The sequence below is a fragment of the Leptodactylus fuscus genome, chromosome 5 (genome assembly GCF_031893055.1).
Source record: "Leptodactylus fuscus isolate aLepFus1 chromosome 5, aLepFus1.hap2, whole genome shotgun sequence".
Lineage (NCBI taxonomy): Eukaryota > Metazoa > Chordata > Amphibia > Anura > Leptodactylidae > Leptodactylus > Leptodactylus fuscus.
In genome coordinates this window covers 53342157-53352518 of record NC_134269.1, presented here as the reverse complement: position 1 = coordinate 53352518, position 10362 = coordinate 53342157, and the positions used below count along the sequence as shown (strand labels likewise).

General features: G+C 42.5%; 1 protein-coding gene across 2 annotated transcripts; it reads left to right on the top strand.

Moving 5' to 3' along the window:
* The first annotated feature begins 1135 nt into the window (after positions 1-1135).
* Positions 1136-8972, top strand: LOC142202799 (uncharacterized). 2 transcript variants are annotated; one of them, XM_075273118.1, is made up of 7 exons: positions 1136-1215; positions 4858-5186; positions 5469-5569; positions 5837-6016; positions 6127-6202; positions 6421-6759; positions 6859-8972. In XM_075273118.1, exons 2-7 carry the CDS (start codon positions 4859-4861, stop codon positions 7464-7466), a joined length of 1632 nt encoding a protein of 543 aa, XP_075129219.1. In that variant the 5' UTR covers positions 1136-1215; position 4858; the 3' UTR covers positions 7467-8972. The 2 variants fall into 2 exon arrangements, with proteins under 2 accessions (XP_075129219.1, XP_075129218.1); XM_075273117.1 differs by having other exon boundaries at positions 6421-8972.
* Positions 8973-10362: the final 1390 nt, after the last annotated feature.

The following is a 10362-nucleotide window of genomic DNA, read 5'->3' as shown; positions in this document are numbered from 1 at the left end:
ATCAGACAGGGCCATGCGCTACCTATAGACAATAATTTTATTTGTCCTACTGAAATCAGCAAATCATCAGATGAACAAGGAAACACTTGTTAATTGGGTGATCATTGGCTCTGTTAGCCAGTCCAATTGTACAAGCTTGTAATGCGGTATCTTATGAGATAAAAAGCCTCTTTAACTGTCTCTTAAGGCTAAGTCTCAACATAACGAAGTGCACCAAAAAAAAATTGCAGAAACAATTGTGGCGGTAACGCAATGAGTTTTTTCCTGCAACATTTTTCTTTGTGATTTTGCGGTTTTCCTCTGCGTACTTTTTGCTCCTATTATACCTATATGGAAAATACTAGCATTTCCACGGGTACAATGACATGCTACGATTTTCAAAAATGCAAGCGTTTTTGAAAACACAGCTTTTCTGGTGCACATTTTTTTCTGCAATGTGTGGATGGGATTAGTCACAATCACATCCACTTTGCAGGTTCTGTAAAACACTGTTTTCGCCTCGGCCTAAAGAGGTATTCCCATCTTATAGTTATACCCTTTCGTAGACTATGGGGCAACTTACAGATTGGCGTCAGTCAGACTGCTAAAACCTTCAATGATCAGGAGACTGGGGGAGTTTTATCCCCCTTTTTTGAATGATGTAATGGTCGGGATGGACAGAACACTGAATATAGCCAAAGTACAGTATTTGGCTATCTGTGATGCTCCCATTGCAATGAATGGAACAGAGACTGTCCGGCCCAACTAACGTTCCTGTATACAAAATAAGGACAAAATATGGGTTATACCCCCCAGTAATCTGCAAATTATACCCTGTCCTAGTGAGGGGAATAACTTCTTAAAATGAGAATACCCCTGAGTGGACAGGATATATCCATTACACTCACAGCTGGGACAAGTATGTTAATGTATTAATGTGCTGCCCCCTAATGCCTGCTCTCTGCATTACTCCGTCCATATGGTATACTAATATAGTCATTGAGCGAGTCCTGCTATTGAGGAGCACGGATACTGCACGCAGAGGCAGGAAAACAGCTGGAACGCACAAGGCTATGTATCCCGGAAGTAAGGGCCGGGAGAGTTCAGAAGCCTTGGAACGCAAAACCGGAAGTGGAATGGAATACAAAGAAGGCTACTTCCGGTCTGTAAAGAGGCGTGTTTAAGTGGGTCCCGGGTGCTATTTGTGTTCGCTAACGGTAAATCTTCATGATACAGGTGAGGGCTGCGGCAGCACCCTGGGAAGCGTCATGTGTCCGTGCATGTGCAAAATGGGAAGCTGAGGATGCTGGGACCTGTAGTCTGCACTGGGCTGCTCTGACTGAGCCTCTACTTAGCCAAAGGGTTAAAGGGCTCTTGTCATTGAGAACCAGAAATTGTATCTGAGAGAAATGGTGTCCCTGCAGGTTGGGGGTGGTGGGCTCCTCCTGGTTCTCTTTAGGGAAGGGATAGGTGTGTGCATGTACCCTGTATGGAAGGGAAGAAGTACTGGCTGAGCCAAGACAAGATATTGACAGGAGCACAGAGCTGTGAGAGGGGCAGGGGCATTATTTGGGGAGGCTGGTGATGGTACTTCTTCTTCACCCATGTACCCCTATGGTGTGATGCCTCCTCTTCAGTCAGGAGGCTACATATGAGAGGGGACATGCCTGGCAGGACTGCTCTGTGCCCCTTACACTGTGAGATGGGGTTTGATGTTGTAGATGACCCTGCCCAGATTACACCAGGAAACCATGAGCAATGTTTATAATGCACCATTTACATGAGGACTAGAAGTACAGGGAGAGATGGGGGTCTGGTGGCTACCATACAAGTGCACATGCCCCTCAGCCACTAGGGTCATATACATATCTGACCACTGCAAGTTATCCCTTATCATATTGAAGAGGTGAACTACAAGTGAGCGGAAAAATAAAAATAAAATTCCTCTGTAAAATGTTTTCCATAAAACATTTTATTTATAAAAAAAAAAAAAAAAATTCCCTTTAGGCTGAAGCAGCTTTTTATATTGCAGATTTTACCGCACTTTGGAGCCAAAGCCTGTTCAATCTACTCTTAGGGCTCGTTCGCACGGGGACGGTGGGGGCGGATTTTGACACAGAGAGTGACGCGGGGTCAAAACCCGCTTGCCGCAACTATCGCGCTTGCTGCTTTCCCCTCCGTAGCCGGCTCAAATGAGTGAGCCGACACCGGAGGGTGCTGCCGCTAGGCAGAAGCTGCAGCACAGCGCACCGCAGCTTCTGCCGGAAGAAAGGGCAGCTCGCTTCTTTTTTTGCCTAGCGTTAAAAAACGCTAGTGAAAAAAAAAAGAGCTAGCCCTCTACATAGACTAGCATTATATGGAGGCGGATTATGACGTGGATTCCGCTGTCAAAATCTGCCTCCATGTCCCCATGTGAACTAGCCCTTACATTGGCTCAAAAAAACATAGCAAAATGTGCAACACAAAAAGTTGCGTTTCCACAAAGTGGGGCTTCAGCTTTAGGCCGGGGCCCCATGGGATATAAACACTCCGATTTGCCCACGGCCGGAAACATTGCCGCGTTTTACGGTCAGGGCAAAGTGGATGGGATTCTAGCAAATCCTATGCCCACTTTGCGGTAAAAACACACACCGGCGCGGTTTTGGAAATTGCAACGTCAGTTATACCTATGGAAATGCTGGCGGTTTCGCCATAGGTATAACTGTAACAGACAGTCCACAGAGGAAACCTTTGCAAACTTTCTGTCTAAAGCGTTGCGGGAAGAACCGCGATCCTTTGCCCCCTCAATACTTTTTGTGGGGCCTAAGCCTTAATGTGCTCATGTGTCATTTCCACTGACATTTCTGTTGTAGTAAGTAAGCACCCCATGAAATAATTCTGGGGCCTCTTTTCTTAAAGGTATACTTTAGGCCGTTCCTCTGTTGTTCTTCCTTGAAATCTATGAATGAATTGTCAACTGGGTTGAGAGGTGTCCTTCCACAGTTTGATGGTGTCCAGCCAGTACTGAGCGTGCCAGAGTGTCTAGCTACATTCCCTTCTCACAAGGAATGGCAACACCCCATTTTTAATTTATCAATACATTTTTAGAAGGAATAGCCAAGGAACAGCACAGTTCTTTTATTTTTTCTTTATCAATATATCAAAACACCATAAAAATGATCCTTTTAACAAAAAACAACTCACACAACACAGAAGGCTGCTTTTTTCATGGGAAATACAAGTTGTTTTTTTTTATTAAATACATATCAGGAGAGGTGATGGGTTCATGTTAAAGGGGTTGTCTCACTGGTTAATCTTGGGCAGCTCTGTGCCTCCATTGCAGTGGTCATTCCCTGTCTCTATTTACTTTGCTGCATCACTCATGTCTTGTACATGCATGTAACTTCTGCAGGCAGTCACTGGTCTTAGCAGTCTTGTGTCACACAAGCTGTGACATCAGTGGTCAGCTCAGGCACATTGTATCATTGGTAAGGAGACCAAAATATAGATCAGTAGGGACCACCAGATCGGTGGCAATGTAGCCGCAGGGGATTGAACACTTTGGGAGGGGGTTCAGCAACAATTAATAATAAAAATAAATTTTATTTACCGGTATATAGCGCCAACATATTCCGCAGCGCTGTACAATTTGTAGGGTTCAAATACAGACAGATACATAACAAAGAACGTCATTTCACACAACGGGACTGAGGGCCCTGCTCGCAAGAGCTTACAATCTATGAGGTAGAGGGGGTGACACAAGAGGTAGCAGGGGCGGCATTGTTTATACAGTATTCAGACAATTTTGTAATAGAAGTGACTGTCATTACACAAATTACACAACAATTGCATTGAAGCTTATAAAGTCACTCAACTGGTGACCAGACTGCATGAGAATAGTAGATTATACTGGCAATGTCTTGTGTTATTTCCATGTACAGCTGATTCCCTAAGGATGAGTAGCTGCACAGAGGTCCTTGCATGTCAATGCAGTTTTGCATTTACAATGAGACTGTGTATTTGGTAGCATGTGAACAGGAACATAGAGAATGTATACATATGAAGGCTCTAGAGTCGGTAAGCACTTACCCTAAAGTTCATTGTCCCCCTCCCCTTTGTATCCTAAAGCTTTGAAGGACCTTCTGTAATGCCATAGTCTTAAGTCTGTGGGACCATATTATAGTATTATGGCTTTCACTGTCACATTGCAATGACTCATTTTGTCTGCACTTGAACCCTATAACTTGTAAAGTGTTGCAGAATATGTTGGAGTTATATAAAGAAATTGTACTATTATTATTCTAAATAGACAAATGGGCTCATGGAACCTGCATCTCAAAATGAGAACCCTCCCTCCCGATTTGTTACTTCTAGGTCTACATTGCATATGATGCAGCCTGATGCTTTACTGCCCAACAATTGTGGATAATTTTGGGCGCCCATACTTGATGCGTCCCTGCAGTTTACAGCTTATATCTGTGCTGCATGTGAGGAGAGGTGCAGCTGAGCCATAAGTATACTTGTCAGTTCTCCTGAAACGTCTGGGAGATTTCCGCTAAAGGGGTGACCTTGGCATCCTGGATGAGTTGGCAAATCTCACAGGCCTGGTGATTCTCTGATATAGTATATGTCATGTGGACACTTTATGTGCTGGTCACGTCACAGGAAAAGGCGCATGACCCGGCATATTCTGTGTCCATTGAAGCGCGTCGGATCTCCTGGAGGCCAGCTTACAAAAGTTATTAAGTAGGGCAATGACTGGTAATCCACCTGCAGTCACCTCAGCTTGGGCACACAGGGTATAGATGCTATTTGGCTGCTACTGATAGATGAAAAGACAACAATTGGAATAGCTTTGTGCATTTATTTATCAGTCCTTACTTTTCTTTACTTGTATAGGATGCCATCCTGTATAGTTAAAGGATGTTCATTCAGCTGGAAGAAGAAGGATCCAACCATCACCATTCATGCATTCCCAAGGAGTAAGGAGATGATCAAGGCATGGCTAATGCAGACAGGTCAAGATTTTGGAGACATTGATGCTTTTACAGATAAAGTATTTGAAGGGAAGAAGACAGATGCGTTTCGCATATGCTCTCAGCACTTTACACCAGATTCCTATACTAATGAGGGAATGAGGAAGAGCCTGAAGAAGGACGCTCTACCTACAATTTTTAACTGTACAGTACAGGCAACCACTACTGTAAAGAAGATACAGAAGAAGAAAGGTTAAATCTCCTGTTTGGAAACTTTGTTTTTCTTCTGAATTCTTTGCTGCTTGTCATTTGGCCAACATTAGCGATTGGGTTGGATAGAAGTTGGGTGGTGATTCGTAGGTGGGTCAAAAGGGAACATATTTTTCTTGGTCTTGCTTGAGGCATTTGGTCATGTTTCTCAGAATTCTAGATGAAGAGTAGTTTACATATATGGTTTTATATTATTTTTAATCAGCTGTTGTATTGTACGGTCACCATGCTGAGTGAGACCTAATCTCAATATTCGTTATGTAGAACGCCCACCTCGCCCGAAGAGCGCAAAGAAGATCAGAAGTCGAATGACTCAGAGGATATTAAATATCACCCTGGAGATCATCTATCTGTTGACTGGCGAGGTGAGGGATTCTGGGAATGAATTCACATGATCATACTGTTATTTGTAATAATAAAACAGGGCATTGTTATCTGCAGTGCGCTTGGCACTTATACAATAAGCTATGAGTTTCCATCACACTCATGTAGAAGAAATATTAAATGGGTCCACAGGGTATTTCATGTTGTTGACCTATCCTGAGTAAGGTACCTGGCTAAGATAAGATATTATTCAGACATCTTAGTTTGGCTATAGTTGGTGTCATGTTATTTTCTGTTTTTCTACATAGGATTACACCGTTGTAAAGTCTCGTAAGCGTGCTAAGATGAGGGAATTGGGAAAACTGGATGTGTCCCAAGGCCCAACTACAATGACGACGCCATCTCCTCCCTCTCACAGCAATGAGGAAAACAATGATCGGAGAATTCTTGAACTCGCCTACAAGATCATCCAGCTGCTGAATGGAGAGGTGAGCGCAGATGGTAATGCAGGGACATAATACACAAAGATCATGTCTGAATGAGGACTCTGACGTAGTATTAGTTTCTGGTAGCATTATACCATCTTTTTTTTTTCCAGGAGGGAGACTATTTGGAAGGACACCATGACTTTTATGCAGACATGCTGGATAATGAGCAGTCTTTCAGATCACATGGTAAGAATTGATATACAATGTATCCGCTCAGCCATGTGAATAGAGTATTAAATCGTCAGCGTTACTGATGCAAACTGAACATATTAGCAGTCATGATAGGCTACATTGTTAGAAGGTCTCTTCCATTGGCTTTGCTTTTTTTAGTTGGAGGATGCAGGAGTTACATAGTTAAATAACAGCCCCTTACTAACTTGGTAATATTGTTTTCCCTTCTACAGAAATATCTGAACATGGTCTTGTTATATACACATCTGATAGTAAGGAGGAATCGATGCTTTATGAGGAAGGAGCTTTCATGGATCCATCCATTTATACCCCCGGTGGCCATCATCCATATATATCTACACATGATAAGGATGAATCCATCTCACAAGAAGAAGAAGGTGAACTCACAGATGCTGATATTGCATGTACACTAGTAAAGGAGGAGCCGGAATCCTATGATGAGGAAAATCTTACAGACACCGATGGCTGGCCGCTCCCTGATCATGAGCAACAAGATTCATCCTCTAATTTTGAGGATGAAAATGCCTTATATGACAAAGGCAATAAATCCAGTAAGGGCGCGTCTTCTCCTATAGGTGATATTGATGAGCAACCATCAGATCAGCTAAATCAGTTTAGTTATTTTAAGGATGATTCTATCTCATGTAAAGATGGACTAAATACTGAAAAAGGTACGGAGAGGAGAAAAGCTCATGCGAAAGAAAAAGTTCATGACTCAGAAGAGAATATCGAATACACACTTGTTCACGTTAAAGATGATTCCAGTTCTGAAGAAGACAATACTTCCACTGAAACTTTCAACAAGGATGATGTCGACATGCCAGAAGACAATATTGTTTCGGTTAATCTTACCAAGCGAAGTGGAGCCATAAATAATATGAAGCGCCGTCTGGAGGATTCAATGAAAACTTATCAATGCGTCGGATGTCTGAAAAATTTTACTACCAAGGCAGATCTTCAGACGCATCAGACAATCCATAAAACCTTCCAAAAGAGTATTTGTCCCGAATGTGGGAAGACTTTCCTGTGCACTTCGGCTCTTATCACACACCGGCAGAGTCACACAGGAGAAAAGCTCTTCTCATGTACTGTTTGCAGCAAATCTTTTGGACAACTGTCACAGCTTAAGACGCACGAGCGAATTCATACAGATGAGAGGCCCTTCTCGTGTGCCATCTGTGGCAAATCCTTTAGGTGCAGATCCCACCTAATATCACATGCGAGAATTCACAAGGAAGACACCCTATCTTTAATCTAATAAGAGGCTGGTGTGCTTTCCCTTCCAGACTTTAAAGATTGTAACTCTACCTGGTTTTAAGAATAGACACTACATAACCTAGACCGTGGCCTGCTTAAGGTCTTACCAATGCTGATCTTCCATTCACCATTGATGATGGAAGAAAAAACGAAGCCCTCTGGTGTTTATCTGTGATATCCTGGATGTTGTGCCCTCCTACCCGCCACATGGCAGAGAAAGGAGATCATAAAGGGTCACCCACCCAGACTATATTGGAATTACGCTTTCAGTACACATATTGTTTTTGTTTATTTTGGTAGCTAGAAAACAAGCTTGTCTTAGCTAAATATTTGCCAATAGGTGAGTTTTTAACAGCTAGTTTTTAATAAAGTTTCACAATTCAATTCAGTTATAAAGCGTACTTAAGCTTTCAGAAAAACTATTGATTTTCTGGAAATAATACAGGTAGAAGTGTGATCTGTTCTGGTGTCGTATGAAAGCTCAGAATCTCTCAGGCTGAGGATCTTTAGGCCCACCAGATAGAATGATTCTGCAGAGCCACTCTTCAGCAACCCCTAGCAAATAGACTGTACTACCTTTCAAAGTTAGGAGTCCTCTGCTGAAGCATTATTGTGTTAGAGCCTGGTGCCTGAATCCTCCGGCACAGCTTTCATGGGATACCATAACCACTATTCTAGGTGTTACAATGGCAGAGATATAACTGTTTGATTTCTGCTGGCAATAGAGAAATAGACAAAGTAGGTTGCATCGCAGAATTTCACAGTAGAGTATTTTACAACGTTATATTAATGTCACAAACGCTGACAGAAAATCAAAAGTTACTTGAAAGCTTAGGTACTCTGTTAAGAATAGCTCCAACCAAAACTGAACATTGAAAGGTATTCACAGTCTCCCAATTTGACAGACTTGGGCCACAGATTGGGGCAGCAGGGTGTTTGAGGAGCTTTTTTTTTTTTATTGCCTTTTTTCAAGACTGAAGTTCACATGGGGTCGATTTTCTGAATGATATCCTTGTTGTGTGAACATAAGATGCAAACTAAACAAGCAGAGCAGTAATGTATAGGAGAAAGTGAATATATGGCATGTGGGCGTTACCCTGAGGGTACAGCTACTCTTTAGGTTAGAATGATCTTGGAGTACAGGATATCTCTCCAGCCTTGAGTACCTTACAAATGGCCCCAGACCGTAGAAGGAATGAAGAACACTGCCAGGATACTTAAAGGTTATGGACACCTGTGACATATATTCAGTGGTTGTCTGAGAAAGCTGCATTAAAAGTTTTAGGCTGCAACGTTCATTCATATTTTTCTCATGTGGCCATGTCTCTCCCTGTTATACCTGCTGGATGTGAGGTCTGTGTGTCCAGGATGTTTCTGCCTTTATAGTTCTTATTCATTGAGACTGCTTCATTCCTGGACCGCTTTGTATTTCTAGGAACACAGATAAAACACATCTGAGGGTCCATTCACACGGAGGAAAATAGTGAGGAATTTGGTGTGGAATTTCAGCGCTGAAAAAAAAAGCCTCCCATTGACTTCAATGCTAGCAGTAAAAGGAACCCATTGAAGTCAATGGGAGGCTTTTTTTTTTTTTTTTCCAACGCTGAAATTCCTCACCATTTTCCTCCATGTGAATGGACCTTGAGGGTTTTCCTTTCCCTGCCTGTGTGCAATCTCCTCATGCAGATACTACTGTTGACCTTCTCTTCTCAGACACTACAGCAGTAAAATTGAAAGATTTTTTTTTTATTAGGACTATTTAAAAGATGCTTAATTTTACATTTAGGAAGCATGTCTATAAGAAAAAGAACTGTGCAAAGTGGTACATAGTCTTTAAGGATGGATTGTGAGATGGTTGTCGACAGTATAATTCCCATACTAGAAGTAGCTTTAATTAGGAAGATTTTTTTTTATATAAGTTACTATCATTATTTAATATTTTGACTCAGACTATTAAAGCCATCAGTGGTTGAGCCTTGTTATAGTTCTCCAAGTTTTATTTATTATATATTGTATTCTTAGTCACTCACGTGTGACCAAATAGAAGATTATTGTAAATGTACACTCACCGGCCACTTTATTAGGTACACCATGCTAGTAACGGGTTGGACCCCCTTTTGCCTTCAGAACTGCCTCAATTCTTCGTGGCATAGATTCAACAAGGTGCTGGAAGCATTCCTCAGAGATTTTGGTCCATATTGACATGATGGCATCACACAATTGCCGCAGATTTGTCGGCTGCACATCCATGATGCGACTCTCCCGTTCCACCACATCCCAAAGATGCTCTATTGGATTGAGATCTGGTGACTGTGGAGGCCATTGGAGTACAGTGAACTCATTGTCATGTTCAAGAAACCAGTCTGAGATGATTCCAGCTTTATGACATGGCGCATTATCCTGCTGAAAGTAGCCATCAGATGTTGGGTACATTGTGGTCATAAAGGGATGGACATGGTCAGCAACAATACTCAGGTAGGCTTTGGCGTTGCAACGATGCTCAATTGGTACCAAGGGGCCCAAAGAGTGCCAAGAAAATATTCCCCACACCATGACACCACCACCACCAGCCTGAACCGTTGATACAAGGCAGGATGGATCCATGCTTTCATGTTGTTGACGACAAATTCTGACCCTACCATCCGAATGTCGCAGCAGAAATCGAGACTCATCAGACCAGGCAACGTTTTTCCAATCTTCAATTGTCCAATTTCGATGAGCTTGTGCAAATTGTAGCCTCAGTTTCCTGTTCTTAGCTGAAAGGAGTGGCACCCGGTGTGGTCTTCTGCTGCTGTAGCCCATCTGCCTCAAAGTTGGACGTACTGTGCGGCGTTCAGAGATGCTCTTCTGGCTACCTTGGTTGTAACGGGTGGCTATTTGAGTCATTGTTGCCTTTC

What these genes read in the sequence shown, in the direction of transcription:
- LOC142202799 (XM_075273117.1), top strand. Translation starts at nt 4,859, where the DNA reads ATGCCATCCTGTATAGTTAAAGGATGTTCATTCAGCTGGAAGAAGAAG. An exon ending in GAAGATACAGAAGAAGAAAG is followed by an intron (nt 5,187 to 5,468) that starts GTTAAATCTCCT and finishes TTCGTTATGTAG; the next exon opens with AACGCCCACCTCGCCCGAAG. An exon ending in TCTATCTGTTGACTGGCGAG is followed by an intron (nt 5,570 to 5,836) that starts GTGAGGGATTCT and finishes TTTTCTACATAG; the next exon opens with GATTACACCGTTGTAAAGTC.